Source organism: Chrysochloris asiatica, unplaced genomic scaffold (assembly GCF_000296735.1).
Source record: "Chrysochloris asiatica unplaced genomic scaffold, ChrAsi1.0 scaffold00289, whole genome shotgun sequence".
NCBI classification, from domain to species: domain Eukaryota; kingdom Metazoa; phylum Chordata; class Mammalia; order Afrosoricida; family Chrysochloridae; genus Chrysochloris; species Chrysochloris asiatica.
This window is the reverse complement of record NW_006408807.1, coordinates 2,418,240-2,445,912: the sequence shown is the minus strand read 5'-3', so window position 1 is coordinate 2,445,912 and position 27,673 is coordinate 2,418,240. Positions and strand designations below refer to the sequence as shown.

The window sequence follows — 27,673 nt, the reverse complement described above, 5'->3', positions numbered from 1 at the left end:
TCAGTTTTTGTCATAAATTACACTAGGGAGGTGACTGAGTTTAACCTGGAGATTGGAGACACAAGAAGTTGAGGCATTTGTTTGTTTGGAAACAAAACACACACAAAAAGCAGAGGTCACACCCACACTGCGGTCATCAAGTTTACTCCTGGCTTTCTGAAAGGCTAGCATGAATAGGATTTTTGTTTTATTTGATGGTAGAGAAACTCCATGGTTTTCCTTTAAAGTATTGATAGGATTAGTACATTTCCAGTAAAAGTAAGGATGATGGTAGTGTTTTAGAGCATCAAACCTTTTTCTATACAGAAAAGGAAATAAAATTTAGGAGATGATCCCTAACTAGTTTCTATCTTCAATTGTTGCTTACTAAAAGTATGTCAGATTATATTTTATTCTGTGTCAAATCAAAGCCCATGTATCATTAATTTTCAGTCTGCTGGTAGTGGTAGTGTGCCATCAAGTCCATTCCAACCCATAGCGACCCTGGATTGGGTTTCTGAGCAGAAAGCCTCATCTTTCTCTCATGAAGCAGCTGGTGGATTCAAACTGCTGACCTTGTAGTTAGAAGTCTAACACATAACCCAATATGCTATCAAGGCTCCTTATTTTTCAGTCTAGATGAAGTTAAAAGCACTTAAAACCTCTTCCGAGGACATTGCTACAAGAACGAAAGCACCATTAGTACCTAGATGAAGGAAGTCAAATACATTTCATCTTGCATACCAATCAATCAATAGATAGACAATCTTGGGGAGCCTTCTGGAGAAGGACTTTGTGTATGAGACTAGACCCAGTGGGATAGTGCACTGAGATGGATTGGGAGATCGGACCAGAGGGCAGAGACAGAATCCGGACCAAACTTTTCTCAGAAATACAGATGGGATCAGAACCAGAATATTAATAACCATTAAATGCTTCTTTTGAGTGACAAAGAAGGGCACACTGCTTATAAAGAAAAAACATGGACATTATCCAACTATGCGTAGCCATCTTCCTGTCTCTTAACCACATGCCCCTGAATGGATTCAGCACCTCTTGGATCAGAGATGAAGTAGCTAAAATGGGAGGATGGCTATCTGATGGATATATTCAAAGTCTAATATATGAATGGTGACCTCTTAGCCAGAGAAAGTACTTTTCTAACATAGTTATTCCATTAATCTTCAGAAGACCTTCTAATAAATCACTGCAGACATTAAATGAATATAAGAATATAAAGGATAACGTTGTCAATGATGCAATGAAATTGGTTCTCTAATATACTTCTGGTAGATATATAGATCTGTTTAAACATTTTACAAGCTGTGTGATGTCATGTATCAAACTATGAAAAAAAATCACACTTTAGCAAATTATTTTCTATAATGAAACTATACTAATAAAATAATAGTTTAAAAGGTTTTACTTTTACGGGCTCTCATCACAAAATCATTTCTATAAGTAAATTTGGAAATAAGTTAAGGGTTCAACAGTAACTTAGTGTATCAATAAGAATAACTACCTTACCATTATAAATTATAAATGACATGTAGCAACAGAGACTTAAAAGGGGGTGGTGGTGGTAAGGGAGTGTCCCATTGCCATCAAGTTGATTTCAACTCATATTGACCTTGTAGTGCAGAGTAGAACTGCTTCTTTATGCTTCTGAGCCTAAATCTTTAAAGGAGCAACCAGCTTCATGTGTCTCCCACAAAATAGCTGGTGGGTTGGAATTGCTAGCCTTATGGTTAGTATCCCAATATTTAACCCATCATGCCACCAGGGCTCCTAAAAAGGGGGGATAGGAATAACCAATAACCAATTCTCTGTGTATATTTTTAAGTGCATATAAAAATATATGCAGAAAAGTAACTAGTAAGAATTATTTTGCTGTTGTTAATTGCCATCAAGCCTGTATAGGGTTTCTGAGGAGTTGCTTGTGTGTTTGAACCTCTGACCTTATAGTTAGTAGTTCACTGCTTATCTACAGCTCCACACTAGCAGTCTAAGGATTGCTTTAGTTGACTTAATATGTAGAATCATAATTATTAAAAGATCCTTTTAAAAACTATATTATAATATTTTTACTTTTAGAATTGCTATTGTTATTAAGTGCCATCGAATCAATTCTGGCCTGTAAAGGGATTCCAAGGAGTGGCTGGTGTGTTTGAACCACCAACCTTGTGGTTCAAACTGACCTTGTGGTTGAGCACTTGTCGTACAGCACCACACCAAGACTCCTTACTTTCATAAAGTAAGACACATTTTAGTAAAAAAACAAATGAAAATGGTGAAATTTGAATAACTTCATTGATTTTAGAAATATGATAGGATTTCCACAGATAAACATTGCACAGAAAAATAAGCAGTTAGTCATAGTATCATATCATCAAAACAAATTAAAAGCAAGCTTTTCAAAACCAAAGCTAAGGAAATGATCTTGAAAGCAGTTCAGAGAAAAGGAAAATTTACATCAAAAGGGAACTAATAAGACTACACTCTGATTTTTCAGCAGAAACTATACAGACAAGAAGACAATGGGATGACATATAAAACTCTGAAAGAAAAAAAATTCCAAACAAGAATCACAATACCAAGCAAACTTGTTCCTCAAATATGACAGGGAAATTAGAACATTTCCAAATAAGCAGAAATTAAAAGAATTTGTAAATACCATACCAACCTTACAAAAAGTAATAAAAGGAGTTCCTTGGACAGAGAACCAACAGCAGTAGAAAATAACCTGAGATTAACATACATGACAATATTACCCAGAAAATCAGTGCAGATATAAAAGTATCCAAAGCAAAAAAAGTTTACAAGACTGAAAACAAGGAACCAGAGATATCAATTTGCAACAACAAAAACCCTACAAAGTTAAAAGAGGATATACTGTAGTTGTGGGACTTACAAATGAAGAGGATATCAAGTACACTTCAAGAAAAAAGTTAAATAAACTGATAAATAGATAAACAACTATAATCCTAAAACTAGACCAACACTAGTCCAAATCATAATCCTAACATTACATTTAAACTTAGGTCTACCCTGTTGTTGTTGTTGTTGTTGTTGTTAAATGTTGTTTAGTCAGTTCCTACTCATAGAAACCCTGTACAGGGTTTCCAAGTAGTGGCTGGTGAGTTTGAACTGCCAACCTTGTAGTTCAAACTGACCTTGTGGTTCAGTGGTTTATCCCAGTTTCTCACCGGGACCTAGCCATAATCCTAACCCTATGTCCTAGTCGTCATGAACCCAAAAAAGAAAATAAACAATGAAGGGTGAGGAAATCAAGTTTTATGCTTGCTATGGTTTACAAGAAATCCTGGTTGTGAAACAAACAGATCACCCCACCTTCAATAATGGGTAAAGAGAGGACAGTATAATATAAAGGAAGAGAAATAAAGACAAAAATCTAGTAAAATTTGAAAAAGGATCCAAATGTCCTGCTAGCTAACAAAAACACAAAAGAAGAAAACAGCAAACAAAAATCAACTACAATGAGCAGAACATGGGGTCCTAACCATAGAAGCCATGATACCAGAGACTTTGCAGTCTAGCACATGAACATGCAGCATCACACCAGGACTCTGAATAGGGTTACTATATTTGAACTGGAGTCCTGGAAACCCTATTCATGGTCACTCGGAGTAGGAACCAGCTTGACAGGACTTAACAACATATGCATATCATGGGAATTCCAAAAGAAGTGAAGAAAGGAACAGAAAGAGTTTTGAAGATATAATCACTGAAAACATCCCAAATTTGATGATGAACATGAATGTGTACATAGAAACTCCGTGAACTCTGTGTGGCATAAACATAAGAAGGTCCACAGTGAGATTCATTACAATTAAGCTTCCAAAAATCAGATAGTAAATCTTGAAAGCAGTAAGAGAAATATAAATAATGATACAAATGGAGCCTCAATAAGACTAAGCTTTAGTTTCTCCTTGGAAACCATGGGGAGCAGAAAGTAGTTGGGATGATATATTCAAAGCATTGAAAGAAAAGAAGAAAAAATCTCACTGTCATTTAAGAATCCTGTATACAGCTAAGCTGTTCTTCATAAATGGGGGTGAAACCAAGACATTTCCAGTAAGACAAAAGCTGAAAGTGTGTTACCATCAGACCTCCCCTTAAAGAAACACTAAAGAATCATTCTGTTTGAAAAGATAGGATACTAGACATAAACTGAAAGCTGTATCAAAAAAAAAAAAAAAAAGACTTTGGTAAAAGTAATTTCAAGGGCAAATACAAAGGCCAATTTTGCTGCAGTTTGGGTTTAGTATTGTTACATTCTACATAGTATAAAAGACAAAAATAATAGTTACAAAATAATGATACTGGGCACATAATATATGAAGATGTAATTTGTGACATCAATGTCATAAAGGGGGTAGGTGCTATAGGACAAGCACTGGATCACAAGATCAGTTTGAACCCTATGATCGGTGGTTCAAACGCACCAGCCATTCTTCAGAAACCCTATACAGGGTCACTATTAGTCAGAACGTACTCAATGGCACTTAATAGCAACTTAACAGCATGGAAACAGTTTTTGTATGATATTGAAGGTAAGTTGATATCAATTTAAAACAATTATTAGACATTTAGGATATGGTAAATATATTCCTCATGGTAACCACAAAGAAAAAAAATTTAAAGACATATATACAAAAGGAAGTAAGAAGGTAATGAAAATAAATAAAAATAAATTATATAAAAATAAATCAACTAGATACACATAAATATTCAAAGAAATGAGGCACAAAGAAGTACAAGACACACAGAAAACAAATGATAAAATGACAGAAGTTATTATTTATTGGTAACTACTTTAAATGTGAATGACTGTTTTCTCAAAATAAAAGGTACAGATTGGCAGGGTGAATAAGAACACGTGACTCAACAATATGCTGTCCACAATAGACTCATTTTAAATCAAAAGACACAAAGAGGTTAATTGTGAACGGATGCAAATAGAAGCAAGCAAAATAAAAGCTCAATCAAAACATACATTAAGCAAAACTGTTAGGATACAAAAGACCGTATATAATGATTAAAGGGTCAACTAATCAAGAAGGAATAACAGTTACAAATACATATTTACCCAACAACAGAGCTCTAAAATTTGTGAACCAAACACAGAAATAAAGAAAGAAAGAGTTAAACAATAATAGTTGGAGACTTCAATACACCATTATCAATAATGGATAGAACATCTGAAAAGATCAATAAGGAACTAGAGTTCCTGAACAGCACTATATACCAAGTAGATCTCACAGATATTTATAGACCATTCCACCCAACATCATCAGGATACTCATTTTTCTCCAGGGCACGTGGCTCATCCTGCAGGATAAGTCATATGTTAGGTCACAAAACAAACTTCAATAAATTGAAAAAATATTGAAACCCTAAGTACCTTCTCTGACCATAGTGCAATGAAACAACAAATCAATAGTAGAAGAGAAACTAGAAATTTAACAAAAATTTGAAAATTAAGCAACATATCATTTAGGAACCAATAAGTTAAAAAACTAAATTACTTTGTTGTTGATAAGTGCTGTTGAGTTGGAACCTCTGGCTTTGTGATTAGCAGTCCAGTGCTTATCCTATAGCATCACATCAGAAATTTGGACTAATGAAAATGAACATATGCGGGTAAGTCAAAAAATATTGCTACAAAATCATAGAAACCTTTATTAAAATAAAACTATCAAAATTTGAAACTATTGTTTCTCGACATATTCTCCATTTATGTCTATGGATTTCAAAAGCCAGTGTTTCCATCTGTCTAACCCTTCCTCAAAGAAATCTGAGCTTTTCAATTTTTTGTTGTTGCTAAGTGCCATCTAGTTGGATCCCACTCCCCTAGTGATCCTGTGTGGGGTTTCCAATGAAACTGCAATTGGCAGTTTCAGTGCTTACCTTACAGTGCCGTACCAGGACTCCACTCTTCAATTATATTACATCAAAATGGTACTTTGGGCCTTCTCAAAGGACTCAAATTATATTCCTTGTCAATGTTCTTTCAATATTATGAACAAAAGAAATATGCAAGGGTAATATCAGGGCTATAGGATAGATTGTTGTTGTTAAGTGTCGTTGAGTCGGTTCCGACTCTTAGCAACCCTGTAATCGGGTTTCTGAGGAGTGGTTTAGTGCTTATCCTACAGCGCCACACCAGGATCCATAGGGTGGATGTTGTTGTTGTTGTTGAGTGCCATCGAGTCGGGTCCGACCCATAGCGACCCTGTACAGGGTTTCCGAGGGTGTAAATCTTTACGGGAGTAGAAAGCCTCATCTTTCTCCCGCGGAGCGGCTGGTAGTTTCGAACCGCTGACCTTAAGGTTCGCAGCCCGATTCGTAACCACTACGCTACCAGAGGTTTTTCAATGAAGTTCTTGTAGGGCAGCCTTTGTTACTTTCAAAGACTGAGTAGGTGCATTGTTATGATGGAAAAAGAGTGCCCAGCACAACTTTCCTGGTCCTTTTCTCACCAATGTACTTTTCAATATTTAAAACAGTCCCTTTAATCTTCTAGTGTCCTTCAAAAAAATGTATTGAGATTACCCCTTTGGAATCTGAAAAATCACCATAACCTTCTAAGCCCAGCAAGTATCCAAGGGAACCACTGTTTTGATTGGACTTTTTTTTTCTTTTTTTTGCCTAACAGGACTAAGACAAGTCTGTTACTGAGAAAACTTGTGCACAGCTCACATGTTTAAACGTGTTTTCTTTGGAATACACCTATATCTGTATAAACTGGAATTCTAAAAGCAATACTTTTGGTGTGCTACTTTTATATAACACACCAAAACCTATGGGATACACTACTCAGACTTCATTTTGTATGCCTACATTTAAAAAGGATAAATATCACTCAAGGTGTAAAGAATAATTTTAGACATTGTAAAACTAGAAAGAGATGAGCAAATGAAACCTAACCAGAAGAAGGATATAATAAAAATTAGAACAAAAATAAATGAAATAGAGAATAGAAAAATAATCAAGGAAATCAGTGATGGGTTCTTTGAAAGCATCAACATAACTGACAAATCTCTAACTACACTGACAAAGAAAGAAGATGCTAGAAATGAAGTAGTGACATTGCTACCCAAGGTTACACACACACATAATAAAGAGAGAAAAAGAAAGAAGGAAAGAAAGAAAGAAGGAAGGAAGAAAATAACATCAACCAACTAACCTAGATGAAATGGATACATTTCTGAAAACGACACATGAGGAGACTGAAATAGTAATTTAAAAAACAAAACAAAAACTTCTAAAACAAAGTATATGGTTTGTTGAGTATAAAACTCAAGACATCATTAAACCTTCACTCAATTCACAATAAAAAGTTAAAAAAAAAAAAAAAAAAAACTAACAAAGAAAAGTCCAGGACCAGATGAGTTCAAGAGGGAATTTGAAAATTCATTTAAAGAGGAATTAGAACCACTCTTTTTTGGCTTTTCCAAATGTAAAGGAAAATGGAATACTTCCTAATATTTTATATAAGTTTCCATTAATGTGACTCCAAATCTAGATAAAGATTCTACATGGAAAGAAACATACAGAACAATAATCTTCTGAATATAGCTACAAACAATTCTCAACTGAATCCAATACCATGACTGACTGGGATTTGCCCAGGAATGCAAGGATGGGTCAACATAAGAAGTATGTACACCACATTGACATATGTGAAAGTAAATGGGAGAACAGATCATCTCAACTAGTGAAGAAAAGACATTTTACAAAATCCAAATAATAAATGTACACAATGGTGAAAGACTGAAAACTTTCCTTATAAGATTAGGGACAAAACAGTGATGTCTGCTTCTACCATTCTTACTCAGCATTTTACTGAAATTAATTAAAAGGTATCCATATCAGACAATAAGAAGTAAAACTATCATAGTTCACAGATGCCATCATCCTGTATTTAGAAAATCTCAAAATCTCCATAAGAAAGCTTATAAAGCTAATAAGATGTCAGCAAAGTGACAGGATACAAAGTCAAAACAATGAAATCATGTTTCTATACACCAGCAACTATACTGCACAGTCTGTAGAAAACAGTTGTGTAATTTCTTAACAAGTTAAACATAAAATTACCATTTTGTTATTGTTAGGTGTCATTGAGTCAGTTCTAATTCATAGCAACCCTATATAGAGTTTCCGAAGAGCTGCTCATGGGTTTGAACCACCAACTTTATGGTTATCAGTCCAGTACTTATCCTACAGTACCACACCAGTACCATATGACCCATAAATTACACTTATAGACATACCCAAATAAATTGAAAGTAATAAATCAGACATATGTACACCAATGCTCATTATAGCATCATTTACAATACCCCAAAGTGGAAAAAACCCAGATGAATATTCAAAAAAGTGGTATACCATATCCCACTGTATGTATATCGGACTATTATTTAGTCATAAAGGAAAATGAAGTTATGACACTTGCCACCAAATGGATGGACTTTGGAAATAATATGCTCAGTGAAATGTCAGACACAAAAGGACAACTGTTGTGGTATCCCACGTATATAAAATATCTAGAAAATACATAATGATAAAAGAAGACTAGTCATTACAAGGGTTGAGGGGCAATGGAAAGCTAGATATTAAAAAATAAGAAGTGAAATAAAATGAATTTTTTTCCTAAAGGTATCTTCCTTGATCATTTTCTCTAGTAAGTATGCTGCTGTTAGTGAATCCAGATAAGATTTCCAGCCACAGTGAGGAGTGATTCTATGATTGTCAACTCTGTCCAAAGATCTAATGACACTGTCCAAAATGTCAGTTAGCTTTAAGATGAACTGAGTTCTAATCCTTGGAAAAAATGCTACCTGCCAGAATGCTCCTTGGAGGCCAGGGTGGCCAAACTTCGCCTCTCATATTTCTGACATGTTGTCAGGAGGGACCAGTCACTGGAGAAGGAAATCATGTTTGGTAAGGTGGAGGGTCAGAGAAAAAGAGGAAGACCCCCAATGAGATAGATTGGCCAAGTGGCAGCATCGATGGACTCAAACGTGGCAACAGTAGTGAGGTTGGCCCAGGATCTGGCAGTATTCCGTTCTGTTGTGCATAGGGTCGCTATGGGTCGGCACCGACTCGATGGCACCTTATACAATAACAACCTGCTTTAGAGGCTCAACCACTCTTGGAGTTAGACATGACTGTCATTCTTCTGTGGAGTCCTGGTGTGTTCATGCACTGGACTACAAGTCAGTTTTAAACCTCAGGGTTGGTGGTTCAAGCTCACCAGTGGCTCTTCAGAACCCTGCACAGGGTCGCTATGGGTCAGAACTGACTCTACAGTACTTAACAACAACAACAATTATTATTCCTCAGTGGAATAAAGCACTGAAGGAGCTCTGGTAGCATAGTGGTTACGAATCAGGCTGTGAACCTCAAGGTCAGCAGTTCAAAACTACCAGCTATTCCATGGGGGAAAGATGAGGCTTTCTGCTCCCATAAAGAATTACAGCCTCAGAAACCCTGTAAGAGGCCACTATGAGTTGGAACCGACTCCACGGCACATAACCAACCACCACCAGGATAAAGCACTAGACCACAAGGTCTGTTTGAACCCAAAGGTCAGCGGTTCAAACTCACCAGTCACTGCTTGAAAACTCTATATAGGGTCGCTATGAATTGATACTGACTTGGTGCCACTTAATAGCAGTAACAGTTATTCTCACTTTACAAATAAGGGAACTAAAGCTAAGCAAAGTACCCAAGGTGACAAGTAAGAGGCAGAGTTGTCACGAACCTAGAACCTATATCTGACTTCAGATCTTTGGTTTTTCTCTGTGTCAGTTCAGTCCTGCATACCACACAGCCTCAATATATTAACTTTCTCAGACAATGAAGCTCTGATTCATCTTCTTTCAGGTGGTCTCATCTGCAGACTGCACAAAGCAAACCAAGATAGCCCCAATTGGACACAGTCTCTGTGCCTAGTAAGGTATTTATTTATAGAATTTACCAACCCGTACCTGCCCTATTCTTTCTTATTTCCACAAGGGTCTAGAAAAGCATAGAACAGCCAATCAGAAGTCCTAGTGTGGTGCTGTGGGTTAATGCGTTGGACTATGATGCCAGTCTGAACTGCAAGGTCGGTGGTTCAAGCTCACCAGTGGCTCCTTGGAAACCCTGTACAGGGTCACTATGGGTCAAAACTGACTCAACAGCATTTAACCACAACAACAAATCAAAGTTTAGTAGGTTGAGTCCAGAAATCTAGTAAAGCAAATTATAAAAGAAGTGATCAGAAAACAAGAGTACTGCTTTGGACCAAAATGTTACCTGCCAATAATTAATGAAAACACCTGCCATCTCTATTCCCCAGTTTCACCCCTGCCCAAGACTAAATGCCTATCTGTCCTCCTACCAACCCTATGCTCTGAACTCTCTGACCTGAGTTAAAACATTCCCAAAGAAATACGCTCTACTTTTTGAAGCTGGTGATGATTCCTGAAATGTTGTATCTGTTCAGGCCATGGCTTGTAAGCAGGAGAGTTCTAATGCAGAATTTTGATGAGAATCCCTTTCATGAGTCATTGTACCTGGATGTGTAGGTGTGTACAGGTAGAGAAGAGAGATGTATATAGTGACAGAGAACCAAAAGCCCTCGATCAACAAAATCACAAGCAAAAGAAGCCAGAAAAGGGACTTTTTTTTTCCCCCCAATGGGCTTCATTGAAGACACTATAGCAGTAATGAGGGGAGCCATCAAGGTCTTATTTATGTAGCCCACTGCAATCTTCCTTCCCTCCTTTTGCCCCTCCTGCCTCAGGATCAGGGCTCCTGGTCACCTCCACTCTTCCTGAGACTCCTTGGCCATGGAGTTGGGTGAAACCAAATTGGAAAAGATGGGCTTTCTCGGTGGTGCTGTAGCCATGCTCTTGATTCTATTTAGCTTGTCACGGGCTTGTTGGCATTTTTTCAGGCAAGGCCCACACAGATCCTTCTCCTCCACCAGATATAAGTTTTCCAGCCTTTTGATGGAATCTAGGAAGAGCTCAGACTCTTCTTCCTTGGGAAAGGGATTTCGCTTTGTATTGAGCTTTTTCAGCTTGGGAAGCTTGCTTATGCTATTGGGGATGCTGTTTAGCATGTTGTCGAAGAGTCCCACCTCATGGAGTTCCTTCAGAGCACCCAATGTGGTAGGCACACTGTCCAAGTGGTTCAAGCCCAGATTCAGAGTGCGGATATTCTTGAGCTGATTGAGTTCCACAGGTAGTCCATTGGTGGTCAGCTTGTTGTTGCAGACATTGAGGTAGAGCAGGCTGCTCATTTGGCCAATTGACTCAGGAAGTTTGTCAATGTAGTTGCTGTGCAGGTCCAGCCAGCGCAGGTTCTGGAACTTGGAGATTGAGTCAGGGATCTTCTTGATCATATTTCGACTAAGGTCAAGCTCATCCACATCACTGAGTCTCAGAATGCACTTAGGAAAGGTGGTAATTCCCATTTTACTTAAGTCAAGGCGTTTCCTCCCATCGAATGTAATTTTGATGCAATTTTTGGCAACATTTAGTGTGATCTTCTTACCCTTAGGACCTTTGCCTCCCTTGGCCATGTTGTTTCAGTAAGGGTGTGTGTTTGATATATGATGCCTGGTTGGTTGGTAATCAGTTTGAAGAAGTCACTTGAAACTGTTAGAAGATAAATTCTGATAAGAACAAAAAAAAATCTTGTTAGGAGATGACATGAGGGTATCAGAATCTCCCCAAAACATAAAACTTTCCTCTTTAATGCTTTAAAAGGAAAGAGGGTTGTTGTTGTTGTTAAGTGCCATTGAGTCGATTCTAACCCATAGCAACCCTGTATAGGGTTTCCAAGGAGTAGCTAGTGAGCTTGAACTGCTGACCTTACAGTTCAAATGGCTTTGCAGTCTGGTGCATTAACCCACAGTGCCACATCAGGACAAATTAGATAGCATATGATGCCTTTGCATTATATGATGTTGGTGAAGAATATTAAATAAACCATGGACATAAGAATGAACAAATCTGTCTTAGAAGAAATACAGCAAGTATTCCTTAGAAATTGAGATAGCAAGACTTCGTCTCATGTACTTTGGACATATTGCCAGAAGGTTCCCATCCCTGGAGAAGGGCATCATTCTTGGTAGAAGGTCAGAGAAAAAGAGGAAGAGCCTCAGTGAGACTTAGTGACACTTTGACTGCAACAATGGGCTGAAACACAGGCGAGATTTGTGTATGGCACCAAAATAGACAATGCACATAGGGTCACTGTGAGTCAGAAACAATTCAGTGTCCTCTAACAACAACAACATGAGCAAAAGTAAAGCAGTCAGTGGTCTTCAGCAATGTGTATGCCCTCCCAGAACTCTAAAACGGGAGTTTTAGAGTTGGATTGGAAGATACCTAAGTCTCTTCTAGCTAAGTCATTCCTTGATTTTCCAAATCTCCCCATTGTCCTAGAAGCATGCATGTGTTTCTTACTGGATATTTGTCACTCCCCAGACCCCCACATAAATTTAGTGTTTCCCTAAAGTTAGAGTTACTACATGAGTTCCTTAGTGTGGAGGTGCTAAGCTCCCAGCAGCTATGTACGCTGGGTATGAGAGAGTAAGGCAGAGGTGATTTATTACATCCCATTCACTTTCTCATTACTATATGAGTTCCTTAGTGTGGAGCTGCTAAGCTCCCAGCAGCTATGTAAGCTGGGTATGAGAGAGTAAGGCAGGCTGATTTATTACATCCCATTCACTTTCTCAACCTAGAGGAGCTAGCAAAGAAAGATTTTCCACTAAGGCCCTAATAACTGTGCCCATTAACCTTCCTTCTCCTCACCCTGTGCATGAAGGGAGCAGAAGGAGCCTAGCAGAATTTAGAAATAAATGATGCCTTTCCCACTTCTTACCTCCCTCACATCCTTCCCTCGTATCCTTCCCATTGGAGTTCAAATATAACACCACTGCACTAATCGAGTGCTAACAGTGTGACTGATGCCGTATGCAGAAATAGAATGTAAATGTCAATGAGTAATTTCTAGAATCAGAATGCCTGGTTTCAAAGTCCAGCTCTACAACAAACCATTTTCTTAAATTCTCTGGTCCTCAGTTTCCTCATCTCTGAAAATAAACAATTCTAGGGCTCTTTGCCATTGTTGGTAGTTGCCACTGAGACACTCATGACTCATGGCGACCCCCTGTGTGCAGAGCAGAATTGTTCCACGGGGTTTTCAAGTGTGTGACTGTTTGGAAGCACATCACTGGGGCTGTCTTCTGAGGTGCCTCTTGGTGGGTTTAAACTACCAGCCTTTCAGCCAGTAGTCATGCACTTAACTGTCCATAGCACCTGAGAACTACTCAGCGACTGGCCGAAAATCTGAAGATTTGAACCTACCGTTTACTTTGCAGGAGAAAGGTCTGACCATCTGCTCCTGTCGAGATTGTTGTCAGGTGCCATCAAGTCAGCTCTGACTCATGGCCAGCCTATGTCCAACGGAACCAAACACTGCCAGGTCCCGCACCACCCTCACAACCTTGCCCCCTGGGCTTGAGCCCACTGTTGCACTCATGTCAGTCCAACTAACCGAGGGTCTCCTCTTTTTTGTTGACACTTTTCTTTTATAAGCATGAGGTCCTTTTCTAAGGATTGGTCACTCCTGATAACATGTCCAAAGTACACGAGATAAAGTCTTATCATCCTGACTTCTAAGGAACTTTCCAGCTGTACTTCCAAGAAAGGAGTGCACTAATACTGTCATTTAAATACATCAATTCTTCTCTGGTCTTCCTTATTCACTGTTCAGCTTCTGTATGCCTATGAGGTGATTTAAATTACCATGGCTTTGATCTGGTACACCGTAATCCTCAAAGTGGAATCTTTGCTCTTTAACACTTTAGAGAGATATTTTGTAGCTAATTTACCCAACCCATGGTTTGATTTCTTGACTGCTAATTCCATGAGCGTTGAGTATGAATTCAAGTAAAATGAAATCATTGGTAACTTCCAAGACAGATTTGTTTCTTCATGTTGTTGTTGTTGTTATTTGTACCGACTCATAGCGACCTTATGCATAGCAGAATGAAATACTGCCTGATTGTTGCCATGCTTGAAACTCTTGATGCTGCCACTTTGCCAAACCATCTCGCTGGGGGCCTTCCTCTTTTTTGCTGACCCTCCACCTTACCAAACATGATAGCCTTCTTAAGCAACTGGTCCCTCCTGATAATATGTCCAAAGTATGAGAGACGAAGTTTGGCCATCCTGGTCTCCAAGGAGCACTCTGGCTGTACTTCTTTAACACAGATCTTCAGACACTATAATTCAAAGACATTAATTCTACAATTAGCCATTGCCTATGCCATCAAGTTGATTCCAACCCTTTAAGAGAGTTGTTATTGTTAGGTGCCATGAAATTGATTCTGACTCACAGTGACACTGAGGACAACAGAATGAAACCCTACCTGGTCCTGCACTATCCTCACAATCATCTTATACTTGAGCCCGCTGCTACTTCCACTGTGCCAATCCATCTTGTTGTGGATCTTATTGTTTTTCATTGATCTTCCATGTACCAAGCATGCTGTCCTTCTCCAGGGACTGGTCCTTCCTAATAGGTCCGAAGCATGGGAGATGAAGTCTTGCTACCCTTCCTTCTAAGGAATATTCCAGCTGTACTTTACCCAATTTGTTTGTTTGTTCTTTGGACAGTCCATGGCACTTTTAATATTCTTCCCTAACACCATAACTCAATGCATCAATTGTTCTACAGTCTTCCTTATTCATTGTCTAACTTTTGCATACATATGAGGCGATTGAAAGTACAATGGCTTGGGTCAGGTACACATTAGTCCTCAAACTAACAACTTTGCTCTTGCACACTTTGAACAGGTCTTGTGCAACAGGTTTGCCTATGCAATATGTCATTTAAGTTCTTGACAGCTGCTTCCATGAGTGATGATACTTTATCCAAGGAAAATGAACTCTTTGATAGCTTTAGTCTGTTTTCCAATTATCATGGTGTTATTTGTTGGTCAACTTGTGAGAATTTTTGTATTCTTTGCACTAAAGTACAACACATAATGAAGGCTATGGTCTTTGATATTCATCAGTGGTGGTAGTGGTTATGTGCCTTGGAGTCAGCTCTGACTCATAGCAACCCTGTATAGGGTTTCCAAGGAGCAGCTGGTGAGTTTGAAGCAATACCTTGTGGTTCAAACCAACTTTGTGGTCAAGTGCTAAGTATGGTGAAAGTATACAACCCTGGTGCCCACCTTTCCTGATTTTAAACCATTCAGTCTCCCCCATAGTGGACAGGTATCACTAATAATCTGTTGAACTCTCATACTTGCCAAAGCTGTTGAACTCTCAGAGTTGTAAAATGGGCCCACTAATACAGAGTCCTTGTGGAAACAAATGTTATATTCTATTCTCTTGATATTCAAAGTATGGTCAGAGGACCAGCAACATTTGGCATCAGCTGGTAGCAACAGTGGTTAAGCACTTGAGTGCTTACTGGAAAGGTTGGCAGTTCAACCCCACCAACTGCTCCACACTTCACCTCCTCCCCAATAAGTGTGAGTCCCCAAACAGTCTCATGCCAGATTGATCATGATCATGGCCCTTCACTTCATGCTTCTCCTCTGTATCAGACTACCTTGGATAGGGACTCTTACTCTTGGCCATAGAAAGCTGGGAATGTGCTACTCTGGGTCTATCCTGCTACCCTAAAGCTGCTAGAAATACAGCAAAGCTAGGGTCCCTGTCTCAGAACCACTGAAAGCCCTTCTCTCATTCAACTCTGTGGCTATCATCCTGCCCAGGCCTGCCCATTCAGTAGAACAGTAAGCATTGGAAAAAGAAGTGTGATCTTTTGATACAATCCAAATTGATTATATGGCCCATTACTATGACCTATTATTATCAGTTCATAGAATTCTCTAATGTCAGAATGTGACCATACACAAGGAGGGTTGCCAATTGTAGAGAGAAGGAGATGTAAACAGATGAGTAGCTAGATGGATGGACAGATAGATGGATAATCTATTTTATTTCAAGTGAACAGTGCAGAAACTAAACATGGGAGTTTTCTAAGTCTAGTATATCTTTTTGTCTTAATTTTTTTATGCATTTGAAAAACAACTGGACCTATTCATTTGACTTTAATTTCTGATTAATTTTTCTACCTAGTCATTGTGAATTAAATAGCATGGTGGGACACCCCATGGATATCTAAATTAAAATTGTAATGGAAGTCTCTGTATTTTAATGTCATCTATTTGTAAGCATTTTCCTGTTGTAGGATCATTATCACCACTGATAATAATAAGATCTATCTCATGCTTCACATTCATGTATCTTTAACTACATTTTTAAAGTAAAAATGTCTTTGTATGTATGTTTTGGATTGTTGTTGTTAAGTGCTGTGGAGTCAGTTCTGATTCATAATGACCCTGTATAGGGCTTCCATGCATTTTAAGTATTTGTAGGATCAGAGAGCCTTATCTCTCTCCCACAATATATTTGATGTTTCTAAATATTTTTGGTAACATATTCTCATGATGATTATTTCACTTTTTGATGATACATTGAGACACAGGGAAGACATTCAATAGAACTGAAATTCCCAAAGTCACTGCCATTGTACAATCAGTATTTGGGAGTAAATTGATAGAAGGCTTCAGGCCAAGCAGATTAAAAATATCTTTTGCTTTTGGGACATTTCTTAAGAGAAAATAATGTAAAATCTACCCATCAAATTTATTCATTCAAGATCAGTTGCATTTATTCTGTCTCTCTACCCTCATGACGAGTGGTGACTTTGTCTCTCGTATTTCGGACATATTGTCAGGAGGGACCAGTCACTGGAGAAGGATCTCTGATCTAAGGTGGAGGGTCAGAGAAAAAGACGAAGACCCCCAGCGAGATAGAGTGGTCAAGTGGCAGCATCGATGGACTCAAGCATGGCAACAATAGTGAGGTTGGCCCAGGATCGGGCAGTGTTTTGTTCTGCTGTGCATAAGGTTGCTTTGTGTCGGTGCCAATTCAATGGCACCTAACTATAACCCTCATGAGACTCATTCCCAAAGCAGACAGTATGTCATCTTTCCCTCTGATGCAACTTCCCATGTGGCTTCACATGCCTCCTTCTCTGTGCTCTCCACTTCTTCCCCAGAATTGCCATTTATTCAGCAGCCACTTTGCCAGGAACTGTGTGCTACTTGCTTTACAGTGGTACTCATTGGAGATATAAACACTAAGTGACTTTATTGTTTTCATTAACTGCCCTACAACTGAATTACTTTGAAGCCATCTTTCCTTTGACAAAGACAAATGGCAAAGAAAGGAGCAGATTGGATGCCAAAACACTACTGAGGAACTCACCTTAATAACTCCACAGAACTCTGACAATGTTAGTGGAAGGATGATGGTAGAATAGATAAGCAGAAAGCAGGGGCTAAAGTTTATTAAAAAGAAAAACTCCAAGTAATTTTTTGGGGGTCAGGGGTTATGACATTGATTTTGGAAATGCTACTAAATGGTGAAAGTCACCAAGCAACAATCAATCATACAAGAATAGTTGTAAGCATGCTGCTGGGCCTTCGTGTATCTCTATAGCAGTAGTGTAAAGTGTCAGTTTTATTTTAAAGTAATGGAATTGCAACTGAGATGTCAAGTGACTTCCCCAAGGTCACAAACAACAAAGAACATAGCTAAAGTTTAGCCTAGAGGTTCTGATGCCAAAGTTTACAATCTTTCTACCACAAGCAGTCAGAAGCACCTTATTCTATAGAGTACATTTTTGGAATCCTGGTCCTGCGAGACCAAAATCCACCCCACTTCTTCAGCAAAAAATTAAAGCCACTGTCCACCCCTAACATCTGCAATAAGGTGTATTGCCATTTTTGTCTCCCCTAGGTTCTCTGGCATTGGAACCAGGAAGTGTCAAGGTGGCCAAACATTCTCTCAAGTCCATTTTCATTTAACATTAGTTCACTGGGAACTGCAATGGCATTCTGTACAGGTTGATAAAGGGTCACTATGCGTCAGTTGTGGCTTTGGTACAGGGTGATTACAGGGATGGAGTGTGTTCGGGTGAAGCAGCTGATCAGCATAACAAAATGCTGGCTGTGGGTCCAAACAAAATGAACTCTGACAATTTCACTCTTTTCTCCATGTGTCATGCTGTTATTTATTGGTTCAGTTGTGAGGATTTTTGTTATCTTTACATTAAAGTACTATCCCTACTGAGAGCTGTGGTCTTTGATCTTAATCAGTATGGACATAGATATGTGTCTCTTCCAATCAGTTGGCCAGGTCTTCCAAATTTCTTGGCATAGATGAGTAAGTACCTCCAGTGCTTCATCAATTTGTTGAAATATTTTAATTTGTATTCTGTCAATTCCTGGAACCTTGTCTTTCATCTGTGCAGATTGGATTTCTTCCTTCAGTAATGTCAGTTCCTTTTTATTTTAAAATTTAATTTAGATCATGTTACTCTCCTGCTCCTTCTTCAATTTGATTCACTGGTGTAAGAGTCTGCAGGAGAATCTGGCTCTCACTTACCTCTGTGGGTTATGTCCCAGGTCATTGATCTTTTTTTTTTTTTTTTTTTTCTTTAAGTTTTTATTGTGGATGGAGTGTAAGTTTACAGGGCAGATCATCAGTTTTACTTTCAACAAATCATACAACTTTTTTCATCACAATGATTACATTCTCCTCCATGTACCATCAGTTAACAGTATTTCTCTCTATTCACTTTAGCTCTTTAAAAAACAAAACAAAACAAAACAAAAACAACACTCAGGCATATATAATAATTTACACCACCAAAGGGCACATTCTGCAAGTCTGTCTCCTGGCTACCATTTCTTAGTCCCTTTCTTCCCATGAATCTAGAGTCCTCAGCTGCTCCCTCTCGCCATGTCCCCATCTCTGCCTCCATCTCTGGTGTCACTGTTTCTCTGGATAAGGTCTTACATTCTGCTTGTGCTCTTCTCCCGTGATGGTCCTCAGGTTCTTTGTTTCTGGACTATAAGATTAACTGCTCCCCCATTTTTGTTACAAAACTTCTACCTTTACAATTGTGACAGTTGCAATTAGCCATTATAACAATTACTCATTATTGAGTCATAGGAATCTTATCCCCATCTCTTTTAATTGAACCCATCTAGACAATATAACAACTATTCAGTGGGGATTCTTTCTTCCCCTACACACTCTTAAATTAAACTCCCTCTTGAAAACTTGTAAGCCAGTCACTTTGTGCCTTTATCACCCCCTCATTTTAGGGAGCCCATCCCTATCTACCCAGTGTACAGAGGGAAAGCATTGATACTTGATGTGAAGACTCCTTCCCTCTCTATTGGTATTTACATTTATTACCTTCCTAAGTATAGGTCAGGTTCATCAAATTGTAGCAATTTACCCTTGTTTCCTTTATCAAAATTGTTTTTGTTTTTTATCTTCCTCTACTCGAGTTCTGATTGTTAAGCTATTGAGACTAGGTCAAATAGGTACAATCTGCAAGTTTAGGTGTTCTTGTTCATCTCCCTTCACTTCAAATCAGCTGGATGCTTCATTCTCAGCTCTAGCCCTCTGTGGCTATGTCCTTGTCCATGGACTCAAGTGTCCCCAGGTCTCACCAAACTTTGGACCAACCAGCCCTTCCTCTTCTCTCTCTCATCTCCAGGTCAACCGGAGTCAATGGACCGTGGTTGAACTCAGCCCATTTCTTCATTGCTGCCTTTCCCCCTCTTCCACTCACCAGTAGACCAGCATGGTAGCCAGCAAGCTTACATGCCTGCTCATGTGTTCCCTTTGAGTTTCAGTCTTAGAGGAGAGTTTGTCCTGAAGGAACTTGATTGCTTGCCTTGATGTCTTGCCAACGAACATCTTGCTTATTCTTGCAGTAGCCAGTCATACTGACATCTTTGTTTTGGGTTTTTCCTGATGATCCTTCTTTGAAGATGCATCTTCTGATGCTCTAGCTGTTCCGGACTGGTCTGCTTGTCCTTTCTAGAGGGAATATCCCACATCAGAAGGTTCTGGATGGGACTCAGGATTCCACCTAAAGTCCTATACTCTGCACAGGTTCCACAAGAGACCTATTTCACTGGGCAAGTTCTAGAACCCCTTTTAAGTTTTCCAATCAGTTATAGGCTGAAGATGGGCTTACAAATTTTCTGTAATCGTGTTTCCCAACATTCCTTTCTATCCCACTCAAGTGTCTATTTTACAATAGTAGACAAGGGAAAACAATATTTGTAAGACAGTCAAGCATCTTAGTGGTATTTCCCTTCTTCAAACTATGCCTAGATCCCTGTATCACAGAGCTCTGTTGTTCCAAGGTTAAGCATGCATCACTATTTACCTCTGTCCCACTTAGCCCATGCAAACCTGTCTCAGTGTTTCCATACCTACCTTGTTCTTCTACCTCCTCACCCTTCTTGCATTGCCCACCCCAACACCCGAAACTTGATATGTCTGCCTTTACCCTGTGCTGTACTGTCACCTCCCTCCACCTCCCCTGAAAGCCCCCACACAAACCCCACTGTTGTGATTACCTTAAATTCCATTAACTTTTCCCTCCATTTAAAACAGTCTATTTTATCCTGTAATCTACCTGACCTTCTTTCACAGTGTAATTGTTTTGATCATAGACTGACCTTCCAGATTCTCTGAGTTTGTTCTTATAGTTTTATTCTGTTCTTGACTCTTCCATTTGTCAATTGACTTCCGGGTGATACTGTCATGTATGTCAATCTCTGGTTGTTGTCTGTTCTTATTGGTTCTCTGTCCACAGAACTCCCTTTAGGATGTTTTTCATCACAGGGTTGGCTTTGGCAAAATCCCTTAGCTTCTGTTTATCCTGGAATGTTTTGATTACACCATCATATTTAATTGACAGCTTTGCTGGGTAGAGGATTCTTGGCTGGCAGTTTTTTTGTTTTGTTTTTTTTCTTTCAGGGTTTTATATATGTCTCCCCATTGCCTTCTTTCCAGTATGGTTTTTATTGAGAAATTCAAGCTTAATCTGATTTGCTTGTCTTTGTATGTTACACTTCTCTTTTCCCTAGCTGCTTTCAGGATTCTGTCGTTATCTTTGATTTTGGAGAGCTTGATTATTATATGTCTTGGTGATTTTCTTTTAAGGTCTATCCTTCCTGGGGTTTGTTGAGCTTGGATGTTTGTTTCGCTTTTCAGGATGTTAGGGATATTTCCTTCCAGAAGTTCTTCAACTATCTCCTCTGTGGACTTGTGTGATTCTTCCTTTTCCAGAATGCCGATAATTCTTCTGTTATTCCTCTTCATGTTGTCCAACATGAATCTTAGGCCTTTTTCAGATTTTTAATCATTTTTTTCTGCTTCTTCTTCTGTCTTAGTGGTATTGAGAGATTTATCTTTTAGCTCTCTAGTTCTGGCTTCCATCTCTTCAGTTCTACTCCTTTGCCCTTTCAGTGTATTATTCATTTCTCATATTCCATTATTAATCATTTGAACCTCTTTCTGTAGGGTGTGAATTGTTTCCAATGCTGTATCTTATTTGTTTGTTCCTGTAGCACTTTCTTGACTTTGTCTTTATTTTTCTCAACTCCACTGTAAAGTGTTTTGATACATTTTATAATCATCTTTCTGAATTCCTTCTCAGGCATTTCCAAAGCCTGCTCTCTTTCCAGTATGGAGTGTAGTTCTACTTCCAGCTCATTTCTGGAATATGTGCTGATATTTATCTCATTTCTGGATATGTGCTGATATGGTCATCTGTTTCTGCATTTGGGACGTATTCAGTGGTTAACTATGGCCTTAATACTTAGATGGGTGTGTTTTGATATTTTGTGCTTTCTAATTGCCTCTAGGTAGATGTGATCAGGAGATGGGCTTCCCTTTTCACTCTTTTTCCTTAGAAATTTCAAGATGCCACTGTTGATCATTATGACTTAACTAAGGATTTTATTTTGGCCTGTTTCCTTTTTAGTTTGCCTGTCCTGCTCCACAAACCCCATTTAGTCATTTTTCCTAGTGATAAACAGTTCAGGGCCAGCTGTGGCCGTATTGTGCTACTGTTTGGTTTTAAGTGGAAACTATTCCTTTAAATTTTGAGGAGGTGGGGGTAGGATGGGGTGCCCACTCACTCAGGCACCCCCTCTAGTCACCAGAATGGAGGTGCGCAGACAGCAAGAGGCCAATAAACAAATAGGAAAAAAGGAATGTCCATGCCTTTATCTCCATGGTTCTGCCAGGCATCCTTGGCTGCTCTGATCCTTCTCCCACTTAGTCTTTCACAAGATGGCCACTCAGGGAGCAGCTTAGCACATTGGATTAGAAAGCTCTGGATATTCCTTTATATGTGGTTCAGAGTTCTGGGACCATCCCTGAGCCTGCTTGGTTCAATATTCTGTGTTGTTGCTGATGGAGCTCCTCACTGCATGATCTGCCATCTTGTTTGTTCCAAGTAATGTCAGTTCTTGAAATGGTTAAACATCAGCCCAACAATCAATTTGCACTTCTTCCTTCAGTACCATATGCTGTCTCTTGAAATGGTGGAACATCAATCATTTCTTTTTGGCACAGTGACTCTGTATAATCCTCCCATTTTCTTTTGATGCTTACTGCGTCATTCAATATTTTGTCTATTGTTGTTGTTAAGTGCTGTCAAGTTGGACCCAATCCATACAGGGTTTAAGAAGAATAGCTGGTGAATTTGAACTGCCTACCTTGCAATTCAAACCTAACTTGCTGACCCTGCAGTGCCACACCTGTAGTCCATTTATTTTGTTCATGGAGTCTTTCAGTATTGCAAGCCAAGACTTGAATTTTTCTTCAGTTCTGTCCTTGAGATGGTGTCTAAATTGAGGTGGGATATAGCTGAGGTCATAGTTTGGCTCTTGTAGATTTATTTTCCAACTACTATCCTTCCTATTTATTTACAGCTTTTGTATTTTAACCATCATTGCATAATGTATCTTGATTGTATGTTTGATCAATTGCTAACTGAAGAAATTGGTAAAATTCTTTAATTTCATCATCACTTGGTTTAGTTGTTGTTGTTAAGTGCCATTGAGTTGGTTCCAACTTATAGCAACCATGTATGGTGTTTCCAAGGAGCAGCTGGTGGATTTGAACCACTGACCTTGTAGCTGAAACTGAACTTGCAGTCCAGCACATTATCCTGCAGCACCACCATACCAGGACTCTTCCTTATAGATGTATGGATATTGTCCTAGCAAAGAGATTTTCCAATAATTTCTACATTCCATTGGCCTACCTCTCTTTGGAATGGGCACAAATATGGATCTCTTCCAATCAGTTGGCCAGATAGTTGTCTTTCAAACTTCTTGGCAAAGATGAGTGAGTGCCTCCTGTGCCACCTCATTTTCTTGAAAGATTACAATTTTTATTCCATCAATTCCTGGTGCCTTGTTCTTTGCCAGTTCCTTCGATGCACCTTGGACTTCTTCCTTCAGTATCATTGGCTCTTGATCATATGCTACCTCTTGAAATGGTTAAACATCAGCCATTTCCTTTTGGTACAGTTACTGTATGTATTTCTCCTATCTTCTTTTGAAACTTTCTGCATCATGAAATAATTTTCCAGAGAATCCTTCAATAATGAAAGTTGAAGCTTGAATATTTTCTTCAAATCTCCCAGCTTGAGAAATGCTGAGCATGTTCTGCCTTTTTGGTTTTCTGACTCCAGATCTTTGCATATTTCGTTGTATTACTTGGCTTTATCTTCTGGAGCTGATCTTTAAAAGCTTCTGTTCAACTCTTGTACCCCCTCCTTTCTTCTATTTGCTTTAGTATCTCTATGCTGGAGAGCAAGTTTCAGTGTCTCTTCTGACATCCATTTTGACCTTTTCCTTCTTTCTTGTCTTCTCAATTACTTTTTGCTTTCTTCCTGTATGATGTTCTTGATGTCATCGTACAACTCTTATGGTTTTTGGTCTTTAGTGTTTAATGTATCAAATCTGTTCTTCAGATGACCTCTAAATTTAGGTGGGATATATTCAAGGTCATATTTTGGCTCTCATGGACTGTTTTCGTTTTCTTCAACTTCAGTTTGAATTTGCATATGAGTAATTGATGGTCTGTTCCACAGTCAGCCCTGGCCTTGTTTTGACTGATGATATGGAGCTTTTCCATCGACTCTTTCCACAGATGTAGTCAGTTTGATTTCTATGTATTCCATCTGGTGAGATCCATATGTGTAATCGTCTCTTATGCTGTCTAAAGAAGGTATTTGAAACGACCAAATTATTGGCTTTGCAGAAAATTCTATCATGCATTCTCCAGCATCATTTCTATCACCAAGGCCATATTTTCCAACTACTGACCCTTCTTCTTTGCTCCCAACCTTTGCATTCCAATCACTAGTAATGATCAGTACATCTTGATTGTATGTTTGATCAATTTCAGATTGAAGAAGTTGGTAGAATTCTTCAATTTCTTCCTCACTAACTTTACTGATTGGTGCCTAAATTTGAATAATAGCGGTATTAACTAGTCTTTCCTATAGGCGCATGGATATTATCCTATCACATTACAGCATTGTACCTCATGACTGATCTGGATATGTTCTTTTTGACAGTGAATGCAACACCATTCCTTTTTCAATTTGTCATTCTCTGCATAGTAAACCATGTGGCTGTCAGATTCAAAATGGCCAGTACCAGTCTATTTCAGTTCACTAATTCCTAAGATATAGATGTTTATGTGTTCCTTCCATTTTTTACAATTTCCAATTTCACTAGTTTCATATTTTGTACATTCCATATTTGGATTGTTAGTGGATGTTTACAGATGTTTGCATTCATTTTGAATTGTGCCCCATCAGCAAATAAAGGTCTGTCTATTGACTACTCCCACGGACTTTACTCTATGTGCATCATCACAGTCAACTCTACTTTGAGGAGGTAGCTCTTCCCCAGTCACATTTTGAGTGCCTTCCAAACTGAGGGTCTCATTTTCCAGTACTATATCTGACAGTGTTTCTCAGCCATTCATAAGGTTTTCAGTGAGTAAGTATTCGGAAGTAGTTCGTCACTCCTTCTTCCTAGTCTGTTTTCGTCTGGAAGCTCGTTTGAAACCTGTCCACCATGGACGACCCTGCTGGTATTTAAAATACCTGTGGCATAGCTTCCAGAATCATAGCAACTCACAAGACACCACAGAATGACAAACTGACAGACAAGTGGTGGTATATATATATATATATACACACACCCACATACATACACACATATATATGGAGCTCTGGTAACATGTTTTTGTTGTTGTTAAGTACCGTGGAGTCGGTCCCAACTCATAGTGACCCTGCACAGTGTTTCCGAGGCTGTAAATCTTTACAGGAGCAGAAAGCCTCATCTTTCTCCCATGGAACAGCTGGTAGTTTCGAACTGCCGACCTTGAGGTTCGCAGCCTGATTCATAACCATTATGCTACCAGAGCTCCTTATATTGGTTACAAATTGGGCTGTGAACCTCAAGGTCAGAGTTCAAAACTACCAGCTTTTTCGTGGTAGAAAGATGAGGCTTTCTGCTCCTGTAAAGATTTACAGCCTCAGAAACCCTGTACAGAGTTGCTATGAGTCGGAACTGACTCCACGGCACCACCACCACCATATATGTGTGTATATATGTAGTTGTTGTTAAGTGCCATCGAGTTGGTTCTGGCCCATAGTGACCCTGTATTGGGTTTCCAAGGAGCAGCTGGTGAGCTTGAAAGGCCAACCTTACAGTTCAAATGGCTTTGCAGTCTGGCACATTAACCCACAGCACCACACCAGGACTCAGTGTATACATATATGTGTGTGTGCATATACATTTGGTGGTGGAGTCTATTCTGACGCATAGCAAACTTGTATAGCATTTCCAAGGCTGTAAATCTTTATGGGATCAGAAAGCCTCATCTTTTGTCCATGGAATGGCTGGTAGGTTCAAACTCTTGACCATGTAATTAGCAGCCCAACTTATAACCACTACACTACCAGAGTTCTAATCTATATCATATCGATAGAAATACAGGAGTCCTGGTGTGGCATTGTGGGCTAATACACTGGACTGTAAAGTTAGTTTGAATCACAGGGTCAGCAGTTCAAGCTCACCAGCCACTCCTTGGAAACCCATAAGGGTTGCTATGAGTCAGAAACAACTCGACGGCACTTAACAACAACAACATATATGTATATGGATATATGTATGTATGTATACATGCTTGTGGGTGTATACATGCACACACACAAGGGTGAGTCAGAAGTTATCCACACTTCAGTAATATTAAAATTCCAGTCTATGTCCATGAGTGATGACAACATTGAGCATGCACTTGAAATGATTCTGTCGAATAGATGAGTAATAGTTGATTCTATGGCAAATATTTTACAAATCTACCATGACTCTGCCTGTAATCCACAACAGAGTTTGGTTTCAAATAGTTTGTGTGCGATGGGCACCAGAACAACTCATGGAAGAACAGAAACAGATGTGTTTGGACATCTGTAAACAAAATTTGGACAAATACTCAAAGGAAGGTAAAAGTTTCTTTAGACAAATTGTTACTGGTGACAAGTCACAGGCTCATCAATATGAGCCTGAAAGCAAATAGAAGAGACTGGAATAGAAACATCTTGAATTGCAGACCAAGAAAAAGTTTAAAAGTCAACCAACAGCTGGAAATTTGATGCTTACAGTTTTCTGGGATTCTCAAGGGCCAGTATTGGAACACTATCAGGAAAAGGGTTCAACACTGCTTGTTACAGTGAGATGCTCACTGAAGAGCTGAAACCTAAGCTTCAGATTAAATGCGGAAGACTGTTATGTAAGGGCATCGTCATCTTGCATGACAATTCACGTACACACACTTTGTCAACACTGTTGACACTCTGCAAAAACTTTGTTTGAAGTCATCAAAGCATCCTCCCTATTGTCCTGATCTTGTTCCATCAGACTTTCAGTTGTTTGGTCTCCTGAAAGCAGCCCTTAGAAGATAAAGATTCCTGTCTGGTGGAGAAGTGAAAACAGTGGCGCATTCATGGTTTGCAGCTCAGCCTAAATAACTTTTTACTAAGGGAATACGAAATCTTGTTGATAGATGGACATGTATTAGAAACCATGGCAATTATGCCCAAAATTGATGTGTTTATCTTTTTGAAAAGTTGATTAAAATAAATTCTACACTAAAGTTCAGATAATTTTGACTCACCCTTGTATATGTATATAGAGTCCTTGTGTGGTGCTGTGGGTTAATGTGCTGGATTGTAAAGTTGATTTGAACTGGATGGTCAATAGTTTAAGCTCACCAACCACTCCTAGCAAACCCTATACAGGGTCTCTATGGGTTGGAACTGACTCAATGGCAAATAACAACAACATGTGTGTGTGTGTGTGTATGTGTGTGTGTGTGTGTGTGTAGGTTATAAGGTTTCCAAGGAGTGGCTGGTGGGGATATTTGAACTGCTGACCTTCTGGTTTGCAGTCCAGTGCTGATCCTGCAGTGCCACCAGGAGTCCCATATAGGTATATCTTTACTCTTCAGTGTGTGTGTATGTATGTGTGTATATATATATATATATATAACAATATATACTTATATATATTCGTGGTGGTGGTAAGTGCAGTCTAGATAGTTCTGACTTATAGTGATCCTGTATAGGGTTTCTAAGAGGTGGATCTGAACTGCTGACCTTGTGGTACACA

At 39.0% G+C, this 27,673-nt stretch overlaps 2 protein-coding genes across 2 annotated transcripts in view; one reads left to right on the top strand and one right to left on the bottom strand.

Annotated features, from left to right (window-relative positions):
• WDFY4 (WDFY family member 4) overlaps positions 1-27,673 on the top strand; it is a 561,873-nt gene that overhangs the window by 419,680 nt on the left and 114,520 nt on the right. The window lies entirely within an intron of this gene.
• Positions 10,811-11,578, bottom strand: LRRC18 (leucine rich repeat containing 18). The gene has a single exon (XM_006874607.1). It carries the CDS (start codon positions 11,576-11,578, stop codon positions 10,811-10,813), a length of 768 nt encoding a protein of 255 aa, XP_006874669.1.